This window comes from Equus caballus, chromosome 24 (assembly GCF_041296265.1).
Source record: "Equus caballus isolate H_3958 breed thoroughbred chromosome 24, TB-T2T, whole genome shotgun sequence".
Classification (NCBI taxonomy): Eukaryota; Metazoa; Chordata; class Mammalia; order Perissodactyla; family Equidae; genus Equus; species Equus caballus.
The window spans coordinates 16,156,090-16,179,513 of NC_091707.1; the positions used below are offsets into that span (position 1 = coordinate 16,156,090).

The following is a 23,424-nucleotide window of genomic DNA, read 5'->3' on the forward strand; positions in this document are numbered from 1 at the left end:
TCATTAAAAATATTGAACACCTTATTATTGAAAAAGAGTATTCTAGTTCAGGTAAAAAGACAGAACTTGGAGAAATACTACAGATGAAATTATTTACCCATTTCAATTAAAACAAATTTTAAAAAGTTGAGACACTTCCATTTAGTAGAATTTGCTTTGGGCTTACCAGGTACTGAGAACCTAGAGAGTATGTTCTTATTGAAAAGCATTATGGTCTAAAGAAAAGAATTAACTGAGATTGGCAGAGAGGTTAGCTCAGCAACAATATTCCTCAAGCAAAAAGAGGAAGACTGACAACATGTTAGCTCAGGGCCAATCTTCCTTACCCCGCCCCCCGCCCCCTAAAAAGCTCAAGTTCATCCATTGCCTCCACATCACTAAATCTAATGATGAATTCTCAGTCCTCAACTTGACCCACCATCAGCATTTGACATAGTTTATTATTTCCTCCTCCTTAAAAGGCTTACTTCATTCGGCTTCTAGACATCATTCTTGTCTCTTGGTTTTCTACTTTTCTAGCCACCCCTTCCTGGTCTTCTTAGCTGGATCTTCCTTCTCTAACTTGATCTCTAAAAATTTTGGACTGCGCCAGGGCTTAGCCCTTGATTCTTCTTACATACATTCCCCCAGCACGAAGGTGATTTCATCCAAGTTCATAGCAGTAAATATCACCTACATATTGACAACTCCCACATTTAGATTTCCAGCCAAGATCTCAATCCCAAATTCCAGGAGGCAACAGTTAAAGATGCAGATTTCTATCTCTAGGTCACATTTCTTCTCTGAGCTTTACACCCATTTATCCAACCCAGTCTACATCTCTAGTTGGATATCTCAAAGAAATTCTACACTAACCATGTCCAAATGCAAACTCGTAATCCCCACCCTCTCTTCTACCTATGAAATATGCTCCTCTCCAAGTGCCCACTGCAAATGGCACCATCATTTCCCCAAATGTAACATCCAGAAAAGCAGAAGTTATCTCAGACACCTCTCTCTTTCATCCTTAATATCTGATCCATCCTGTTGATTTTACCTTTTAAAATATTTCCTGAATGTATCCTCTTTTCTTCATACCCATGTCTACTGTAGTCCAGGTTTACATCACACTCAACCAGACTAATACAGACACCTCCTAAGAGTCTCTCTTCATCTACTCCTGCTCCTTTTCAATTCATTGTCCACGCATCTTCTCAAAAATGAGTCTGCTTACATCTCTCTGCTTCAAATCTTTAACACCTTCCTACTGCTTTTAGGATAAAAACAAGATTTCTTAATAAAGTCCAGAAAGCCTTGGATAGGATGCCCATTGCCTGCCTTCACAGATTCATCTCTCATCAATCTCTGCATCACTCCACACTTTAGCATCACTAGCTTTTTTTCAGTCCTTTGAGCATACCATGGTCCTTCCCCTCACTGGAACTTTGCACGTAGTGTTCCCTCTGCCTGGAATGCCAATGGGCCACCCTACTGCCACCACCACCCATCCTTTATACTTAACGCCTGCTCGATCTTCAGATCTCATCTCAGGAAACACCTCCTCAGGGAAGCCTTCCCTACCTCCTCAAACTAGATCAACATTCCCTCATATATGCTTATCATTGCTCATAATATTTCTAAGTGTAATTCTAAACGTACATTTATTTTTGAGATTCATTTGTGCTCAATGTCTGTCAATCTAAAAAGACCTTAAGGTAACTGAAGGAAAAGCTGTGCTTTGTTTGCACTGCTGTAGCCCAGCCCCCAGCCAGCAGGGACGCACAGGCCCGTCTCAATGAATGAGAATCAACGCAGGAGGAACCGTGGAGGCCACACAACTGGACAGAACTGCAGAGGAATGGGATTTAGAAAGATGAAAGGGACCAGAGTAACCCTGGGGAAATATCACTATTTAGGAATCAAGCAGAGATAAGAAGTTAGAAAAAAAAGCCGCCAGAAAGTTAAAATCAACAATAAAAAAGGAAACAGCATCACAAAAGCCAGAGGAGAATAAAATGCCAAAAAGACAGAACGGCACCGCACTTGACAAGTAGGCAGCCAGCGATCTGACAAAGTAACAACGTGGGAGACAACGCAGAGAGGCAGTGTGAACAAAGGGAAAATCTGGGGAAAGCTCACGTCTTTCCAACTGCTCTGGAAGGAAGACTTCAACTTTTTTAACGTACTAAAACCACCATGACGGTCTGAACCGCACAACAATCTAAGGAAAACATGCGTGCCGCTTTGTATTTCAGCCTCTTTCTCTCTAGCTGGATGCGTCCTTTTAGGCTGACTGCTTACACGACATTCAAGAATAAACGTTCTCATATTTACACGTGAAACGTTCTTTTTGTTTCCCAAAGTCCCTTACCTCCCAGAATCATCGAAACAGACATCTGTGTGGCCCTCTGTGTGCCCGTATCTCATCGGCTTCTGCGTGGCAGGCATCTTCTCCTTTGCCTGGAAAGGTTTAGGACCGCTGGTGTTGTTCGAGAGGAGAGGACAGCCGGGGCTGAAGGGAAGAAGGCAGGCTGTCTCCTCCCGGGAACGCTCTCGGCAGCCCCGCTCCCGCCCCGAGGCGGCACCAGCAGGACACAGCAGAGGGTCTGTCTGACGAGCAGCCGGGAAGAGGACACGCCGCTCCTTGGCGGGCGGCACGGACACGGGCAGCGGGAGGCAGGGCCCACGGAGGCCACCGACCCTCTGCGACCGAGGAAGGGCGAGACGCCAGCGCCCGCGAGGTACGGCTTCCCGCGCTCTGGCGAGCCGGCCCCGGTGCGCCTGCGCCGGCCCGCCCACACCGCGCGGGGCCCGACCGAGGTCGCGGGGTGGTGGCGTCAGCGGCGCGCAGGCTGCCGGGAAAAAAGCCAGTGGCTGGGGGAGCGAGGAAGAAAGGGAGGGAGCCGGACGCGGAAGTGGTGGCAGCGCCTGGGGACCAGGTGGAGGCGGTGACCGCGACGTCTGAGACGAGATCCCAGCGCCGAGGGGAGCGGCCTTGCAGAAAGGCATCCGCCTTGTAGGACCTATATGAGGTGCAGAGGCGCCTGGGCCTCCCTTCTCCGCCTCATCGAGCTCCCAGAGTGATGGCGATGGTGATGGCGGCAGTGCCTCGGACAGCCCCAGTGAAACCGCGCTTCGAGAGGTGAGCGGGGGAAGGGCGGTTGCTCCCTGGTCTTGTTCCTTCCTTCCAGGCTCTCGTCACTTACAGGGTTATGATTATTTCGGGATCCCTGGACCGTCCAGCCCCTCCTTTGGGCATTTTCTTTAGAGGAGAGGAGAGCGAGACCCTTCTCAAGCTTGTAATCTTGGCATACTTCCCGCCCTAACCGTGTCGTTTCTATAGAGGTAAAGGAGGGAAGAACAGTCTCAGTTCGCGGTCCCTAGAGGTATGGCGTGTACTTTTATGCTTATTCTTTGGGACTCTTTACATAGATCCCTTAAGAAAGGAACCTGGATTTCTCTGCTCACACCCCACCTAAAGTTCACTGAAGTGCGTACTGAGATCTAAAAGAAGAGCTAGAACTAAAGTACATTGTTGATGACTTCGGTCCTTGCAACCTGTTCTGAGGTCTTGACCATTGAGTTTATGCTTTGCTTGTGTCTTCACGTTCTCCATGTTGGGAGACTGGTCTCTGATGAAAACCTTCACAATGATATTTTGTGTGTGTGTGTGGTACCCACCTTCTAGTCTCAAGCAGACCTCGTTGTGGCATGACTGAGACATTTTTCTCTTGTACGGATGTCCCCCATTGTTTTGCAAGCTAGTTCCATTGTGAAAAGTTCGAGACGCACAGTTAGACAAACCGTGGTCTTGTTCTTACCGTGGTGGCCTTGTGTAAGGGGTTATTTTGAATACTGGGGCTCCAGATAGGCTTGCTAGACGCTGAGGTTTGGTATATGAAGGAAGAGGAAGAGTGACTGGCAGAAAAAGAACTTGGGATTTGTGGAAAAAGAACCCACCCATTGTTGATTCCCCACGAGAGCAAAAGATACCTGAGACGATTCTTTGTGAGTGACTTAGTCTTATTTGGAGATCATTCATTTTTTAGATACACCTATTTATAATTTTTTTTATCCAAGTAAATATCATTGGATAGACCATGGGGTTCAAGATGAACTCTGATAACATTTGCCCCTTTGTGAATAAATCACCATGAGATTTCAGTGTGGGACTCTTCGGAGCTCAGCATAAGAAGAATCTGCAAATTGGAACAAGAGCTATACAATACCCTAACTATACTATCTGTAGTACCACGTGACTTTAAAACTGTGAGTGGTGTCCACTCTTCTGTCCTTTCAGTCGGCCTTAGCAGTCAAGCCATGTGAGTCATAGCTTAAAGAAAAATTTTATTTACAAATTTCACATAGATGGAAAGAGCTTGGGCCGTAGAGTTGAACAGCCTAGGTTTTAATTTTGACTCTGACAGTTTCTCATTGTGTGACCTTGAATATGCTTCTTTACTTTTTCTGAATCTCAGATTCCTCATCTCTAAAATGCAGGTGATACCTCCCTCTATCGAATTGTTAAAGGATATAGGAGATACTCATGGATGTAGAAAACTAATTATGTCTCATATTATTTATGGAGTACTTTGGGTGAGCATTTACTGGTTTCATTTAAAATGAAGTTGGTTTAAATCATCCAGTAAAATTTTTCAAATACTAAAAGATACATTCTTACTTTGGCTAGTATTATGTTTTGACAATTCCATCCCATTTCAATCAAATGCCTACAAATTTTAATGTCTTCAGTGAGTTCACGGTCTTGTTGAGGGAAAAAGACGTTCAAACAATATGTACAAAATGATAGTGTGGTAATGAAATGTGTGCAACTTAAATGTTAGCAAAATTGGTTATTTAAGATCACATAGCTTTTAAAAAAGGACCATTGTAGCTGTCTGTCACTGATATGGCTGTCAGAATTTTCCAGATGGATTTATTTATCAGTAATAGTGCATGTCTGATAGGAGTGGGTAGGTGAATGAACGGACTGAAAATGATGCCGAGGTCACAGGTTCAGTTGCAGTGAAGGTTAGTTAACTGTGCTGTGTTGTGACCACTCGTAGTACCCTTAGGCTCCTGAATATTGTTGGTCTCAAGGGCAATAGGGTGAGAAAACATGAATATATTACCATTCTGCTGATGGTAGTGAGTAATATCTGTATAAATGATAATATCACATAATCTTAGAGACTCAGCTTATCCAAGAGACATGTCTGTATTGCCTTTTGGAAGGAGTTTTTAAAATGCCTTTTTAGTAAAGTATGTACTTGACATAAAAGTCACTAATCCGTTGAAAGATAAGGCTGGAAGAGAGTGTAACAATAACTGAGGAGAACAGAGTATGGAAAAAATAACATTGAAGGCAGTTTAGAAATCTGAAGATTTTTATATCCCTGAAAGTGTCATGAAACTTACCAGCCTATTTAATTTATTTTTAGGGTAAATAATATTTGCACGTGTATAAACTTTCTAAGGTATAAAAGGGACTACAGTAAAAGTCCTACTCCCAGCTGCTTAGTTCCCCTGCCTTAAAGCCGGTATTTGATTCTTGTATTGTTACGTTAACAGTGGATCCTTACCACAGCAAGATAGATATAATCGTTGTTTTACTGGTGAAAAAACTGAGACTCAGAAAGGTTGTGATTTTTCCGAGGTCACAGTCCTACCAAATGTCGGAGCTAGAAATAGAACCCGAGTCTTTTACCTTCTAATCCTAGGTAGTCTTACCACACTGCCTCTCCAAATCATAACTATTGCCATAAAACTTAGAATTTAGTAAAACATATCAGAACATAATAGTGATTTTATTTGTCTATCATCGCCTTATACTAGTTTTTAGGCAAAACTTGTTCCCAAGGTTGAGTGTAAGCATACATAATTATTATACAGCAATGAAAAGAATAATCTATAGTTAGTTTAAAAAAAAAAACTTTGCCCACTATTTCTCTTGAAATCTATTTATTTACTAAGTTAGCTTGCAAAAACTACAATTTTTTTATAATTAAAAGTTTGGTTATTTAGACCCATAATATTTTTAAAGAGTTTAAAACTTTTTTAAAAGGCCATGTTTAATAAAATCAGGAGTGCTTTATAATATTTCAGAAATGGTGAAGCCTTCTCAGCATCAGATTTTTGAGTTAGGTTTTCATGCAGATTTTCTTGCCTTATGTGTAGGCTTTGTTTCCTTTCTTGTTTTTCTTAATTTTGCCACTTTCCCATCTTTCATTTTTAGAAATTACTTTCTTGTGCATGAAAAGGCTGCTGTTACATATTTTCATTAAGCTCAATGTATGCTGTTTTCGTACATTTTAGTCCTGGCAGTAAAAACATGAGATAGCTGGCATTATCCGGATTTTACAATAGGAAAACAAGCAAAATGAGATTTTTTAAAAATCAGGTGAGTAGTAAGTGACAGTCTGTATTTTGGCTCGTGTTTGACAATTTAGCAACTCATGCTATTTCGTCTACACCATGCTTCATTTTTAAATATGGTACAGTGAAAACTATAGATTGTTAAATTTTTATGGATCTTTAAAACTTAAAAATTTTCTCCTTGGACTAAATTGCTCTTATATGGGCGAAAATGTCTAAATTGATTGCCTCTAGGTAACTGAATTATAGGTTTCTTCTTTTTTAAACTTTTCTAAATGTTCCGTATATTTTATAATGAGCATATATTATTTTTATAATTAAAAAGTCATTGAGGGGCTGGCCCGGTGGTGCAGCGGTTAAGTGCACATGTTCCGCGTTGGCAGCCCAGGGTTCGCTGGTTCGGATCCTGGGTGTGGACATGGCACCGCTTGGCAAGCCATGCTGTGGTGGGCATCCCACATATAAAGTAGAGGAAGATGGGCACGGATGTTAGCTCAGGGCCAGTCTTCCACAGCAAAAAGAGGAGGATTGGCAGCAGTTAGCTCAGGGTTAATCTTCCTCAAAAAAAAAGTTATTGAAAGGAAAAAATACATCTGTACAATCCAATTTATTCCCTAAAGAGTTACAATAGTATATCTTAAATGTTCTCATTTCTAAGATTCTGTTAAGGTCCTTCCACTTCTAGAAGTCCATGTACTGCCAGCTCTTAGTTTTCTGTTCTCTCTCCACTCTAGATTAACCTTCTTCAGTAACAGGTTCCTAGACATTTTATCTTTAGCATGCTCAGGAAATGTACATTCATTTTAATATTAGCCCAAGTTAAAGTTTCTCCAAAATTTGTTCCACAAAAAGGATTTTTGGTAAGTTAAATATAGGAAACTATGGCTTCAGCCCGTCTCTGAACTGAAGGACCTCTTGGAACTTTTTGCTAAATATGCGTTGTAGTCTTTCAGAAGGGAAGCATTTCCCAAACTTGTATGACAGGGAAACCCCTATTTCTCTAACATATGTATTAACATCTTTTAGAATTAGTGTCTATAAGAGTACAGATTGGGGAACACTGGCGTAAGCAAACAATAATTAGGAAAGTAAGTGGAGAAAGTGGGGAGAACGGAAGGAGACTATGGTGGTACTAATCACTGGTTCCTTTTTTATCCAGTTAAGTCCCATGAGCCCTGGCTTGGTAGCATGAAAAAAGGTGATACTTTAAAATATTTACTGGAAATGAACCTGTGTTGCTTTTGTAATGAGAAAAAACATTTTTTGCTTCAGAGATTTTTCTCACATGAAAACCCTGGTCATATTTTTTCCTTAACATTCTGAGGAATCCATCTGTTGTCAACTATCCAATATATTCCATTTGTAGAGCATAAATGTTTCCACAGAATCCAACTCAAATATCACGCTCTGATCAAATATGGAGGATATGACCCACAGAATCCAATTCAAATATCACAGAGTATGGTCAGAATACTCCCAAGGAGTTTCGGGGCACATAATGGCAGGTAAACTTAGGAATCATGGATTTGGTAAGGAAGTTCCCACAGCAGAATTACTACCAGAATAATAATTTATTCTTGAATTCTTTTTGTAGTATAGTAAATTATTCTTTATAGGATCAAACTGATTTTAATTTAGTGTTTACACGAATTCTGGTCTTAGGAATACATCAACATTGTAGATATAGTAGTTGTTCAATGAATAAAGAATATGTACAGTAATGCTCTGTTATCCAGCATCAGCGAGAATATAAATGAATTTTCCAGATAAATGAAATTTAACCCTTTAATTGTTGGCTTTTTAACAGTTTTCTATAGAAATCTTGAATTAGAATTACCTTCCTAGCCTTATTCAGCAGAACTAACTAAATGTTATTTAAATCTGTTGTTAAAAGTGTAGGATGGCTAGGTTGAGCCTTCTGTTATCACTGTCACTGCAATTGGTGGTAGAACCTAGGCCCAAATGGCAACTAAATCTGGGAACTTGTTTTCTTGAAAAAGGATTTTATGTAAACTTGCTTTTTAGACATTTGCCTCTGGCTCATTAAGAAATAATAATTTAAAAAAAAGTCACCGTGTACTCCCCAGGGCAATGTAACTTAGCTGCCTTCATAAAAAATTAATTATTGAATCAAGAGCCAAAACAACCTTCTCCCAAGTGATTCTTTCGCCCTCTTTAAAGAAAAAAAAAGCATCTTTGCAGCTTCCAACAAAGGTCTTTGATTTGTCAGCACCTTTCAAAGTATCATCTTTGATTTCTGTACTACATAAAAGAGTGGTAGTAAAGCCACCTTATTATCATTTTGTATCTCTTCTTCTACCTCATTTATACAAAATTTGTGTGAAGTTCCAAGAATACTTGAAACTAATTACGTTTATGTCAATTTTACCTCAATTAAAAGTAAAAGAATTAATGATACGCTATTTGAAAGGAGTCGTTCAGATTCAGAGGCCTACACTTTTTTTAATTCAGATTTTATATGTATAAGCAAGACACCAAGGTACTTTTTTAAAACTCATCTTTAGTCTTTAAAAACATAACAATAAAAATAATTTTGTTCTTGCTAAAAATTAATAATGTTATTTTTATTGAGAGAAATGTGATTGAATTTTTTATTTTTAAATTTTGGTTTAATGAAACTTCTGGGAGAGATTAAAAAAATACTTTTCCCATGTTTTAAGTTTAAAGATGTGAGATTTATATATATGATGTATTTTTATCCTTTTTTATAACAAAATCATGGAATAGTGAAAGAAATTCTGAATATCTTTTTTCTAAAAAAATCTCTCCATAGCGTAAGTATTTTAAAGCAGATACTTTCTCAGTAATTATTAAGATGTTACTTAGACCGTGAAGTGACCAGGTAAATGTTTTGTTTTGCCTTTCTTTCTTAGTATATCTGCTAAGTAGCTTTTGAGAGCCCCTTGTTATCCCAGTAAAGGTCATCAAATTTAGAACACTTGGCATTTTGTAAAAGCAAAATGCTTAACTCATCTGAAAAGTTCAACAACTTAAGTATTTTGGCCTCAGATAACTAGCAAACCTTGTGTGTTATAAATTTTTCACGATCGTGTCTATTTACAAAGTATTGTAAAGATTTTTCATTTAAGATAATATAATCCACAAATCGATTCCAGCAACATGCAAGCAGTTGTGGTAAACTGAAAGTCAACAAAGAAATGGAGAAGGTTGCCATTAAGTCCTCAGCTTTTTGGAACTCCTTTTCTTCCCTCAGAAACAGCACCCCATCAGACAAGTAACCATCTGACAGTGAGTGATTACAATATTGTCAACCATAAATTCAATAATAATAATCTTTAAAAAATTGTTAGACAAATATAAACAGAGGTTAACTTTTCTTTCTACTTTGAAGACCACAACATTAAATGACATTCTGGCCTGGGTCTTGATATGCTGTGTTTTGCTAAATCAATTTTTTTTTTTTTTAAGATTTTATTTTTTCCTTTTTCTCCCCAAAGCCCCCCGGTACATAGTTGTATGTTCTTCGTTGTGGGTCCTTCTAGTTGTGGCATGTGGGACGCTGCCTCAGCGTGGTTTGATGAGCAGTGCCATGTCCGCGCCCAAGATTCGAACCAACAAAACACTGGGCTGCCTGCAGGGGAGGGCGCGAACTTAACCACTCGGCCACGGGGCCACCAGCCCCACTAAGTCAATTTTTTGCCATAACAGTTCTGAAAGTGAGATTTCTGAAGCCTGAACTCAGTTTTCCAGCAAAAGAATAGCTATGTGAAATTTATATAAGGCTATAATTCTGAGATAGATACAAAAAGTTAACTAGTCAGAAGATTTTCTATGCATTAACTCTTTTAAGTACAGGTAAATGTATGGAAAATTCATCTAGGGTGATGATATTTACCCCTTTATCTTATGGACACTTGCAGCATTAGCACATGTAAGAACAGTTAACCTAAAATTCAGAGATACTTAATTGATTGGTACCTATTATATATATGTTGGTAAGCCTTGCCAAAGTAAACCTGTTATGTTAGCATATAAACTTGTATACAAGAAGGCTGAAAATTAGTTCTTTGGGGGAAAATGTCAAATTGTTCTATAGCTTCATGGTCTCTTGAGTTTCACCTACATTTGGCATAGTGATCCATTTTCACTTTGAAACATTAGTTATCCTCCTGAAAATTGTATTTGCTCATTAACTTTGTAGGTAGCATTGGGCTAGAGACAGAGGTATGCAGTGATTTCTTTGTTATGAACTATTTGTAAAAAAGTGGCTTAGGCACTTTAATAAAATAGCATATCTAATATGTTTCCTTTTTTTTTTTCTTTTTAAAGATTTTATTTTTCCTTTTTCTCCCCAAAGCCCCCTGATACATAGTAGTATATTTTTTTAATTGTGGGTCCTTCTAGTTGTGGCATGTGGGGCGCAACTGAAGCATGGCTTGATGAGCTGTGCCATGTCTGTGCCCAGGATCCGAACCAGTGAAACCCCGGGCCGCCGAAGCGGAGCTCGCGAACTTAACTATTGGGCCTCAGGGCCGGCCTCCTCTGTTTCCTTTTTTAAAAAAATATGTGTTAACATTTATTGAGTACTTAACACATTTAGGATCTGAGCTGAGTACTTTACATGCATTATTTCATTTAATCCCCAACAGCCCATGTAATAGATAGCATCAATACCCACATTTTAGAGATAAGGAAACTGAGGTTTCAAGGTCGTATGGCTAGTACAAAATAGACTGGACTCAAACCATATTTCTGATGCCTGCTGTCACTGTGCCGTGGAACTGCATCCTCGTCATATACATGTATAGACATAGTGAAAACGTTAAAATGGTTACTAGATAGTAGGATTATGGCTATTTTTTTCTTCACAACTTTATTCCTACTTTGAATTTTTCACAGTATGAATTAGTTATTTTTATTTATGTTCATCAAAATGATATGTGCACCTAGGTTAAAAATCAAATTATGCTGAAAAGCTTAGGTAAGGTAAGAAACGCTGCAGTCCTCTCCTACCCATCCCAAAGGCACCTACTTTCAAATCTTTTAATTGTTTTTCTGATGTTTTTAAGTAACGTGCTGATACTTCTCTTTCTTGATTCACCAATTATTAGACATTTTCAGTTGAGTTCTTATGATATGTGGGGATTTCCCTCTCTTTTAGTCTCCTTCCTGTCTTTCCATTCTGTTATTACAATTAAGTCACAATTTTGGTGAATATGTAACATGCAGAGCCAGGTGTTTTCCAATTCTATTTTCTTTCTTGTGTGTTTGAATTTTCCTGTAATCAATAATTACCTAATTCTTTTTCCATTGCTTTCTTCTCACAACTGAATTTTCCCAAAGTCAGTTCTGTTTTTTCCCTCAAGATCTTCCACCTTGGAGCCTTATGCCCTCGTGTGGTTGGTTATAAGGACAGGTTGCTCTCTAGCAGCTTTGGATACCATGTTGTCTGGAGACCTCCCTTCATCATCTCAAGAATTCACATCTCCTCTCTCCTATGTTAAGTATCTTGTTTCCTGTGTTGCGTCCTTTGTTTTGGGTTTACATTGTAATTTTGGAAGAGCACAGCATCCAATGTGAGGTAAAATTGTTGATACTTTGCACATCTGAAATTTTATCCGCGTATTTGATTGATAATTTGGCTGTTATCTTTTTAAGGTTGGAAACTAGCTTTTAGCTTCAATGTTACTGTTGAGAAACCAAGTCCCAGTTTATTTACAGTCCTTTGATTGTGACTTTTTTCCCTCAGGAAGATGTTTTTTATTATTTTTTTAGCTTGGTTACTTTTATTTATTTATTGACTTACATTTTTGTTTTAGCTTATAGTATTATTTTATTCACTTAGCATGAGATTTACCCTCCTAACAGATTTTTAAGCATACAAGACAATATTGTTGGCTTATAAGGTAGGAAGACTTTAGTATCTCCTCTTTATCTCTAGGGTTCTGAAATTTTAGAATAATATAACTTGGTGTGTGTGTGTTTTTTCCCACATTGTGCTGGGAACTCACTGGCCTCTTTGAGCATGGAGGCTCATGTCTTTCAGTTCTGGGAAATTTTCTTTCTTTTTTTTTTTTCAAGATTTTATTTTTCCTTTTTCTCCCCAAAGTCCCCCAATACATAGTTGTATATATTTTTTTTAGTTGTTGGTCCTTCTAGTTGTGGCATGTGGGATGCCACCTCGGCATGGCCCAATGAACAGTGCCAGATCCGCACCCAGGATCCGAACCCTGGGCCGCCAAAGCAGAGCACGCCAACTTAACCACTTGGGCACGGGGCTGGCCCCTGGGAAATTTTCTAATATAGTTTCTTTGATAATTTCCCCCCTCCGTTTTGTTATTTTCTGAGAAATATCTGTATTGATCCTCTAATATTCTTATCTTTTCTGTCTAGTTAACTATTTTTTTTCCTATTTCTTGTCATTTCTTCAACTCATCCTGCAACTTTCCTATTGAATATTTTATTTCTGCAGTTGTATTTTCAATTTCCAAAACTTTCTTATTCTCTGATTGTCCCCACCTCTTCTTACTCATTCACAGGTCTAATAATATCTTCACCTAACTTGGAAGAAATCAATTTGATTTTCAGCTCCTTTCATGGTTAATGTTTTCTTCAAGTTTTGTTTTAGTCTCTCTCGTTTATGTTAGAGGCTTTTCTCGAAAGTCTGATGACCTCTGAGTATTCATTTATATTCTAGAGCAAATGAAGCACAATGATACTGCCTAAAAACTGTACACGAGTAGGCGGGGCCTGTAGACTAGTGAGCTTCCCTGCATGCTTGACTGGTCTTCCAGCTCTTTATTGGCAGATGCCCACATATCAGCATTTACAGGCCTTTTCTCTTAGGCCATTCTGTTTCTCCAGCAAACTCTCTTCCAGTCTTCTATTAGGAGGTATGAGTCTGGCAGCTGGCGTTCTGGGAGCTGAACGGAGGAAAGAGGGAATTTTCATTCTGATTTTAGTCCCAAGCCTCCCCTCTACCCTTGCTATGTCTGGTATCCAAAATCTTGAACCTCTGTGGTTCAGTTTCTCCAAATAATAAATATCCCATCTCCTCTAAATGTAGGAGTAAGAGCTGGAGAGATCTAACTGCTCTTATGTAAATTTTCAACCTACCTCCCCATTTTCCGCCCTGTCCTCCACCCACACCGTGTGCCTCTGAGTCCTGGACTTTGCCTGCTCTGTTGCCTGCCTTCCATCCAGGCACCTCTGTGCCTGATGTCACCACCCTCTCCACTGCTGAGTCAGTTATTGCTCCTCCATTCATTTTCTGTCTCCATTTTGTGACTCACATTATAGATATCTGCTAGTTTCTTTGAAGATGAAGTTTGTGTTTTTACTTCTCATTTTTCCTTGCTTTGGGCTGACTTCTGAGAAGGATGGAGCAAAAAGATTTTCACTCAGCCATGTCAAACCAGATAATTACTTCTTTTATAATCAGAAAAAAACCCTGAAAGCTGTTTTCATTTTGAGGGGAAATCAGGTTACACCAGTCATTAAGGAATTTAGTAATGGAAAGCAGCATTTATAACTAAAGGAAGCATTAGAATCACTAAGAGATTTTATGGAGAAGTTTGTTGTTTTTGAAGGCAGGGAGAAACTGAAGCAGGCGCTGGTAAAAGTGGGAATGTCAAGAACAGAGGTAGAGAGCTTAGCTCTGATATTGAAGGAAGAAATGTCACAAGTTAGAGGCAGCAAGGAGACAAGATGAGGGAACTCTCATCCAGTAAACAAAAGTTGGTCATATGGCAAATAAACTGCTATTTTGATATGTATAATTTTTAAATGGTTGGTTTGTCTTAACTTCTTTTTTTTTTTAAAGATTTTATTTTTCCTTTTTCTTCCCAAAGTCCCCTGGTACATAGTTGTGTATTTTTAGTTGTGGGTCCTTCTGGCTGTGCTCTGTGGGACACCGCCTCAGCATGGCTTGATGAGCAGTGCCCTGTCTGCGCCCAAGATTTGAACTGGCAAAACCCTGGGCCGCTGAAGCAGAGTACACAAACTTAACCACTTGGCTACGGGGCGGCCCCTGATATTTTTTTAATAAATAAAAGCACCAGGCATTTCAAACCTTAGATGATATATTTTTTCACATTATCATGCTGAATAAAAAAGTTGAAATTATGTAGTATAACAAAAAAATGTCTACTTGGGGCTCTTTTTTTTTTGGAAGAAGATTAGCCCTGAGCTCACATCTGTGCCCATCTTCCTCTACTTTATATGTGAGACACCTGCCACACCATGGCTTGACAAGTGGTGTGTGGGTCCACACCCGGGATCTGAACCGGTGAACCCTGGGCTGCTGAAGCGGAACGTTGCGAACTTAACCACCGCACCACTGGCGTGGCCCCTCATTATTTTTTTTATCTTGAACAATATATTAAAGTGTAAGTTCTTAGTAACAAGTAAGTGTGTCTTCTAATGAACGACTCTTCATTTTCTTCAGCCTACTTTGTTGTTTCTGTTTGTTTATTTTTGTTCAGGGGAATTTAGTCAGTGAACAACCAAATCATACTGTTGAGTATAATTTTGGTGTACTAAGTGATGATATTTCTTTCAAAATTATATTGAAAATATTTTTCCCTATGGATTTTAATGATTATATATACCAGTTAGCTCACTAAATCAAAATCATAAGTATAATCACCAGATGCTATTCAATGTTCAGAAATGGAGTACCTTACATGGCAAGTCTGTATCATTAGTTCACACTTTTAAGCACTTCCCAATCATATTTGCCACTGCAGATGCTTGTTTCAAATCTTACTGCTTGAAAATTGATTCAAGTAGCTCTAAACATTTACTTGACTGGTGGGATTGTTAATGCTTCTCTGACATAATCAGAAACTTAATTATAATCAGAATGTTGAATGCAACTGATTTTCTCAGTCACAAAATTCAACTTTCATTTGCAAAAATATTTGAGATTATAGAACCCTTCCCCCCAGTTCTGGGCTTAAATCTTATTCTGCCTAAGAATAAAGTAAATTCTGTCTACAACCAATCATTACTATTAGTCGTAATAAAACTCCATATTTTACATTGTAAAATAGTTTAGCCAATTTCATAGGAAAGGCATTGCCCGATAGAAATTTATCTGCTTGTTTTTCAAAATTATCAAGGAGAATACAAGGAAGAGTGTGTGTGTGTGTGTGTGTGTGTGTGTGTATGAAATACCAAATTGTTATGCAATTCCATATTTTCTAAAAATTGCCTAGACTGATAGTGAAGTTGACCAGTTATTGAAATAAGTTGACAAAACTGCATTGGGAATGCTTGCATGGCATTCCTACTGTTCAGTGGTGATTATTTATTTAATAAATTCTTTAACAACTTTTATAACTTAAAACTGTTCCTATTTTCAAACAATAGGAGAGAAAACTGGGGGAGGGAAGTGAAGAAACTATATAAGGTAGTGGTCCTCAACCACCAGCTCATGGAGTTCTCACTGTCTCTTACAAAGAATTCACTGGCCTGCTGTGAAATAAAAATAAAGGGAGGAGAGATGGGCATAAGATGTACCCCAAGAGTACAAATTATTCAGATTTTGAGCATATATTTTGGCTGAGAGAGGAGACTTGGCTTTTTCTGATCCACAATGAAAAAAAATTAGCTGTGGGAAAGGAACTCAGATTCTTGATTCCATGCCATTATGAAATTATTAGTATATGGTAAAGCAATTTCTTTAAGTGGGAACAGAATATGTTTAACTGCCTCCCAACATATCCAGTACTCTGTCTTTTTCATGTACTAACTATGCTTTTTCATCTTATGTCTAATTGGGGCTTAATATATAAATTATACAATGTGAAAGACAAATGATTAATGATTTTTTTTTCCTTAGATACGTCCAGAAAGTGCCCAGAAGAAACTTCCTGCCAGAAAAACTGAAAAAACAATATTCATAATACTGGAATTTGTGGATAATTTGTTAAAATGGCGGAAAATAGTGAAAATAATAGTAAAAATGTAGATGTAAGGCCCAAAACTAGTCGGAGTAGAAGTGCTGACAGAAAGGACGGTTATGTGTGGAGTGGAAAGAAGTTATCTTGGTCAAAAAAGAGTGAAAGCTGTTCAGATGCTGAAACAGTGAATTCTATAGAGAAAACTGAAGTTCCTTTAAGGAGCCAAGAAAGAAAGCACAGCTGCTCATCTATCGAGTTGGATTTAGATCATTCCTGTGGGCATAGATTTTTAGGTCGATCTCTTAAACAGAAACTGCAAGATGCTATGGGGCAGTGTTTTCCAATAAAGAATTGTAGTAGTCGGCATCCTTCAGGGCTTTCATCTAAAAGAAAAATTCATATCAGTGAACTCATGTTAGATAAGTGTCCTTTCCCACCTCGATCCGATTTAGCCTTTAGGTGGCATTTTATTAAACGACACACTGCTCCTATAAATCCCAAATCAGATGAATGGGTAAGCACAGACTTGTCTCAGAGTGAATTAAGGGATGGTCAGCTAAAACAAAGAAGAACCGTGGAAGAAGAGGTGAACTGTTTCCCGCATACCATTGTTCAGCCCTGTGTCATAACCACCAACAATGCTTCATGTCGAGGTGGTCCTATGACTGGCTCTGTGATGAACCTGGTTTCAAATAACAGTATAGAAGATAGTGATATGGATTCAGATGATGAAATTATAACACTTTGCACAAGTTCCAGGAAAAGAAACAAACCCAAATGGGAAACAGATGAAGAAATCCTGCAGTTGGAAACACCACCTAAGTATCACACCCAGATTGATTACGTTCACTGTCTTGTACCAGACCTCCTTCAGATCAATAACAATCCGTGTTACTGGGGAGTTATGGATAAATATGCAGCTGAAGCTCTACTAGAAGGAAAACCAGAGGGGACCTTTTTACTTCGAGACTCAGCACAGGAAGACTATTTATTCTCTGTTAGTTTTAGGCGTTATAGTCGTTCTCTTCATGCTAGAATTGAACAGTGGAATCACAACTTTAGCTTTGATGCACATGATCCGTGTGTCTTCCATTCTCCTGACATTACTGGGCTCCTAGAACACTATAAGGACCCAAGTGCCTGTATGTTCTTTGAACCACTTTTATCCACTCCTTTAATTCGGACTTTCCCGTTTTCCCTGCAGCACATATGCAGAACAGTCATTTGTAACTGTACAACTTATGACGGCATTGATGCCCTTCCAGTTCCTTCTGCTATGAAATTATATCTGAAGGAATATCACTATAAATCAAAAGTTAGAGTACTCAGGATTGATGCACCAGAACAACAGTGCTAAGAAAAGGGTAGGAACACGGGAATGATTATATACGTGTTTTTATTTAATATTTTTCTTATTATGCGGCTTTGAATTTTTCTACAAGGGCAGTTAGAGTCCAAAATAAACCTCTGCCCTAAATTTTACTTCCAAATCAGTTTTATTTTTCTTATGATACACTGATTGTTTAAGGTTACAGACCAGGGGTTAATGGATATTTTTAACCAGGTGTTTGGTTTTTGTTTTTACCATGTAGATTGTATACTTAATTTTTTTCTTTTCTTCATTGTAATTTGCATATGATCCATGGATATTTGACATTTGGTAGGCATTGCAAATAGTTAACTAATCTGTATTTCAGACTTTTCTTCCAAAATAATCTTATGTCCTTTCCTACCATGTAAAATGCTTTAACCTATGCCATTGATATTCCTATACAGAAAATATAATTTCCCCAACCCCTTTTCAGGCTTGTTTTAAAATTTTTTGGTAAAGCTGAGTGTGTTGTAGTTCACAATCCATACTAATGTAATTGACTTTTGTAATTTACTAATAGGGATGTTAAAGGTAACAAAATTGATTAAAATCAAACTAGATGTATTTTCATTTTAAATATTAACTATAAGCAGAATTACAGGATTACTAAATTCGATTAATCTGGTCAGTAAGAATCAAATGAGACCATGACATTTTGGAGGTGAATTTATTCTACAGTGTGGCATGGTCATTTGTTATTCCTGGAATAGATCGTTCTCTCAATGTGGAAGAGTTACCCTCTTCAGAACATAAATATTGTTCTTTTCTCATTGGAAGTTTTAAAAATAATGATAACACTATTAATAACTAATAGTTACTAAAGTACTAAAGCAACTGTGGGGTTTTTCTGTATTTATTTATGAACTGTTGTTTCTACTTAGCTTTTTTATAGAAAATCTGAGCCTGTTACTTTGGGGAGATGCCACAGTTTATACAGCCACAAATTTCCATTGGTAACTAAAGTGTACCTAAGTAGTTTTTAGTTATTTTAAATTGAGCTTGAATAAAGATTCAAGAAGTAAACATGGAACTCAGTATTCAAGAAGCTTAATAGTGTTTTTAATTTTCAGGTTTCAAATAATTATTTCTGTCTTCAGAATTAACATGTCTTCATTGTGGCTTCAAAAAAAGAAGACATTTTGAGAGCTCATGGCTTATGCCATACTGAACAATACTGGGCACCAGGTGTAATCTTTCAAATTTACTATCCCAAGAGCAGGGAAACATTTCTAGAAACATCAATATCCCAATATAATAAAGATAAATGGAGTGATATCCTATCCTACTCCTCTTTTTTTAAAGAATCAATGAATAATAAATTTCCTAGACAGTTGTTTCTTCTGGCAAACTATATACCCCTTGTGGAAACTGGCATTTTAAATATCATAGTAATTGATTTCTTGATGGTAGTTTAGCTCTAGTACGAAGCTGCTTCTACCTGGATTGTAAGAAATTTGACTCAGATTTCCACGTTAGAACAGATGTTTCTTAAGTATCATTGCTTTTGTGTGGAAGTAGCATTTCCCTTTCCGAAATTCTGCTGTTAACATAAAGATGGCATTTTTTTCTCAGTGATCTCAAGATTGTCTTGGTCCCAGTGAGGGATAGCTAGTAAAGTGGCACCTCTCTTAGCAGTGATGAGGCTCAGGATATCGTAACACCAATGTCAGGATAAATATCTCTTCTAAAGATGATATTTCCCTTTACAAAAGTAGGAAAGTCTCATACTACCTCATCTTTCTTGTGGCGCTTTTGTAGATCACTGAGAAGCTTATCTTATTTACCAATATAACAATTCCTAAATATCCATCTTTGGTGAAAGAAAATTAATAGTATAGTAAGACTCTACCCATGATTATAGTTTTTTATCAGAATTTGATAAGACTTTCTGTTTCTGTGAAACAATTATTATTTTAAATATCTTTCCTTTAAAAATAACTTTTTATCTACAGAAAAACCTAAGGGGTGACTAGCTAACAAATATTCTGTTAAAGGGTAATTTTATAAAGAAAAATGAAATATAGTTATGTTGTCTTTTATAATGATAAAAATTAGTGTTTATATGAAAATCAAGATCTAAGTAGCTTTTCATATATTCAAACTGGTTGCTTGTGATATATTTTCTCTGGCTTTCTTATTTTTTCAACTTCAAGGTATTAATAGCTATTACCATTTTCAAAGTACTGCCATAAATATAGCCTTTAAGTGATGATCTGATAAATGAGAGCAGGGAAGAGACTCGTTTACTCTGAAATGGTTTGTATTTTTCCTTTGGTATTTGCTACAGTGAAAAGAAATCTGCAAAGTGGATATATAAAGACTTGAGAAGGGAACTGTTCATGATGAAGGAAAAAGAAAAGTGATAATTTTTTAAAGCACTAAGGGGTTGGAATTTAGGAAAGTTAACCCCTTTCTCAGTGACTTTATGAGGACTCATTTAGAAGAGCATGCAAAGAGCATCCATTTAGAAACTAATTCATTTAAAAAATGTAATTATTGGAATCTATAAGTAAAATGAGTAAGTTTTGAGAGGAACAATGTGGAAAGCTACAAGTATATCTAAATATAAATTTTGTGACTCTAAGACGCTGTGAGCATGTGAAAAGTGTAAATTCCAGAGTTGAGAAAGCATTCAGCATGGTGGAAATGTTCAGAGCTTATTGGTAAGAGAGGCTGGGGCTAAAATAAACAAGATAAAATATTAAAATTAAGAATTTAGGCATTACCTCAGGGAAAAGCCTTGACAGTGAAAGGGACCTATTTAATCGCTAAAAGCTAGTCTGGACCACACACTTAACTGCACTTTGGGAATCCTGCACTAATCAGAACTATGCTTGACTTTTCTATTTCTCTCTGAAGCTTTTCAGGACATACCCCTCCCCACCCCTTTTTTTAAGCTACAGCATCTTGATTTATAATATAATTCCTGAAATATGCTGAATGGATTGTTTTAGGTTCCATGAGCATTTTTGTATGAAGAATTGTATGTGATCTTTCTATAACCATGCCATTCACTTAAATAATTCATAGAGGGAATGGTTTAATTTAAAGGAAGACCTAATAGGAAGAAGATTAAAGGAAGCTTTTAGCCTGTGGCTAGATTTATTGATTTGGTGATCAGACCTGTGTTCTTTCCTGAATTTCAGCTAATGGCAAACTGTGGTCGAAAAATGGCTTTCAGTTAAAAGTTTGACTTATTATAAATAATATAAAGAATCTCTTAGTAATTAGAAATCCTTTAAAAAGTAGAGCAAATGTGGCAAATAGGACTCATATCATTATACAAATTCCATTTCTTGTTATAAGAAAAACACAAACCATTATCATTTATTCATGAGCCAAAGCCATTAAGAACATAAATCAAGTTATCAGCTTCCTGTCTCTCTCAAGTTTGGATCATATTATAGATCCACGTAATAGAGAGCTTCCTTCCTGTGAAACAAAAACCTTGAGACCTGGTTCTTATAAATATACTCTTAGTTTTCATTAAAAAATTTTGTCAGTTTTAGCTATATCAGTCAAATAGGTTATATATTGATTTTGGTAGAGCAAATTTCACAGGAAAGCAGACTTATAAGACATTCCTGGAGACAACACAAGGAAAACAGTGTTTAAATGTATAATAGCCCGTGGGTTAGATAATTTAATACTCAAATGAATAAAAGATTCTAAGTCAAGCAGATTATTCTTCCTACTTTGGGAAAAAAGTCTTTGCAATTTTGGTTTTAACAATCAGTTTCATCATTTCTAAAGATTGAACACAAAGCACAAAGGGTTTTTCTTTTTTAATGGCCTGCCAGAAATGAGCAACACTACAAGAGTCTCTATATATTCTAATACATTAAGATATTGGACACAAGATGGAGGTAACTTTTTGAAACAGATTGGCTTCTAAGTTGAAATGTAAACTAATGGATATAACCCAATGGAAAGGGATTTAGGGCACGAGTCCTATTTCAGATAAAGCCCGAGTCTATTTTTTATTTGCTTTTTTAATTTTGAATAATCCTAAATCTTTGCCTTCATATCCTAGCATATAAAATGTAAGTAATAGTACTTGTCACTTGACTTCCTGAAGGATAATTCTTCAGTTAAGAGGTGAGCCCTTGAAGCGTACTTGAAAATAATTTCTATACAGCCATTAAGTACTAATGTGATGATAGGTTTTCAAAGCATCCCCTTCGTGGACCCTGCAGATTCACATTCACTTTGGCTTGACTTGACAATAGAGATAACAGTACAATTTGAATTTATGGTTTAGACTCTGCAATTAAATGAAGAGTTGCAGTTTCCTCCTACCCTTAATAAGGTTTATGTAATAGTGATGTTTGCCTAAGTTATCCTCAAAGTTAATTACACTTGCAGGAAGTAAAGAGAATCGCTTTTGCAGTGGTTATAATCAAATCTAAGCTTTCAGATTTGAGAGAGTGTAAAATTCAAAGAGGTTTACTTTAATTATGGTGACTTTTCTAGAACTGGATAAATTCTGTATAAAGCAAGTCTGAACTTGATATATACTTGGATATACAGAGTATACGTAGTGACTGCACAAAGCTATTAGAACTCTTGACAGTCAGGTTTGTATGATCCACTTCTCACCCAAAAAGAAGGGAGGCTCTTTCCATTTCTAGTTGTAATCCTGAAGTTGAATGTTTCTTCTTGGATGTGAGTTCAAATAAATTGAATAAATTTTCATTTCTTCTTAATTAAAACTTCATATATAAAATCCAAAGGCTTTGTATTTTGTTTTAAAAACGTATACCCTAGGGCCGGCCGGGTGGCCAAGTGGTTAAGTTCATGTGCTCCGCTTGGGTGGCCAAGGGTTCCACCGGTTCCGATCTTGGGCGTGGACATGGCACCACCACTCAAGCCACGCTGAGGTGGCATCCCACATGCCACAACTAGAAGGACCCACAACTAAAAGTACACAACTATGTACGCGGGGGGCTTTGGGGATAAAAAGGAAGAATAAAATCTCTAAAAAAAAAAAAAAAGTATATCCTTACCTCACACGTTCAATGTAGAATCTAAGAAAAACTTTAAAATCTATATTCTTCCACATTTTCTCATGTATAATACACTCCTTTCAGTTTTTTGTGTGTCAGTTTGGGTCTTCCAGAAACATGCCAAAATGCAATTAAATGTGCAAGGGATTTATTGGTGGGGGGAGGTAGGAGGGGCGCCTATGAAGGATAAAGGGGAAGGGAGCAGGAGAAGGTGGGGAGTCTTCATACCACGTTGCACGTCTGACATCTGTGAAAGAAAGGGAAGGATTGGGTAGGGTGGGCTTTAGACTGCAAGGCAGTTCTGGGAAAGCTAGATGGGGATTTAGTTTCCAAGCAAAGATTGCCTGTGGGAGCCCACGTGGGACAGGAATGGCCCAGCTCTAGAACCCCCACCATGCTCAGTTATTGGCTGGGAGCTTGGGCAAAGCTGGAGGCTGTCAGTCACCTGACCAGGACTAGGGTGAAGTGAGTGAGGCACTCAACCTGGGGACACAGTTTTTTTGACCAAAAAGCTCAGTAATGAAAATATTTTGGTGCAACATTTAAGCATAAGAAAATGCAAATTAAAAACCCCTATAATGAGCAAAATATCAAAATTTTTAATTATGGTTAGCGCCGTTTTACTGGTCTTTCCTGTTGCTGCAGGCTTCCTGTGGCTCCCCAAGGCACCGGCTGATTCACTGCCTCATGAGGGCAGAGGAGGTCGTTCACACTTTTGGCATTTTCCATGGACTGTTGTCTCTATGCAAAAATATGTCTTCCCCAGGCTTAGGTATTTGAAGTTCTTCTGTTGCTCATTTTTCGG

General features: G+C 37.7%; 2 protein-coding genes across 3 annotated transcripts in view; one reads left to right on the top strand and one right to left on the bottom strand.

The window, feature by feature from the left end:
• The window catches only part of WDHD1 (WD repeat and HMG-box DNA binding protein 1), a 63,740-nt gene extending 60,645 nt beyond the window's left edge, over positions 1 to 3,095 (bottom strand). The window contains exon 1 of the mRNA XM_001495509.6: positions 2,351 to 3,095. Coding sequence (XP_001495559.2) covers positions 2,351 to 2,988 — 638 coding nt within the window. The 5' untranslated portion in view covers positions 2,989 to 3,095. The remainder of the gene's footprint in view (positions 1 to 2,350) is intronic.
• On the top strand, positions 2,980 to 22,345 carry SOCS4 (suppressor of cytokine signaling 4). Of its 2 annotated transcripts, XM_005605169.4 has the most exons (2): positions 2,980 to 3,121; positions 16,181 to 22,345. In XM_005605169.4, exon 2 carries the CDS (start codon positions 16,273 to 16,275, stop codon positions 17,596 to 17,598), a length of 1,326 nt encoding a protein of 441 aa, XP_005605226.1. In that variant the 5' UTR covers positions 2,980 to 3,121; positions 16,181 to 16,272; the 3' UTR covers positions 17,599 to 22,345. The 2 variants fall into 2 exon arrangements, with proteins under 2 accessions (XP_005605226.1, NP_001243840.1); NM_001256911.1 differs by lacking the exon at positions 2,980 to 3,121 and having other exon boundaries at positions 16,273 to 17,598.
• Positions 22,346 to 23,424: the final 1,079 nt, after the last annotated feature.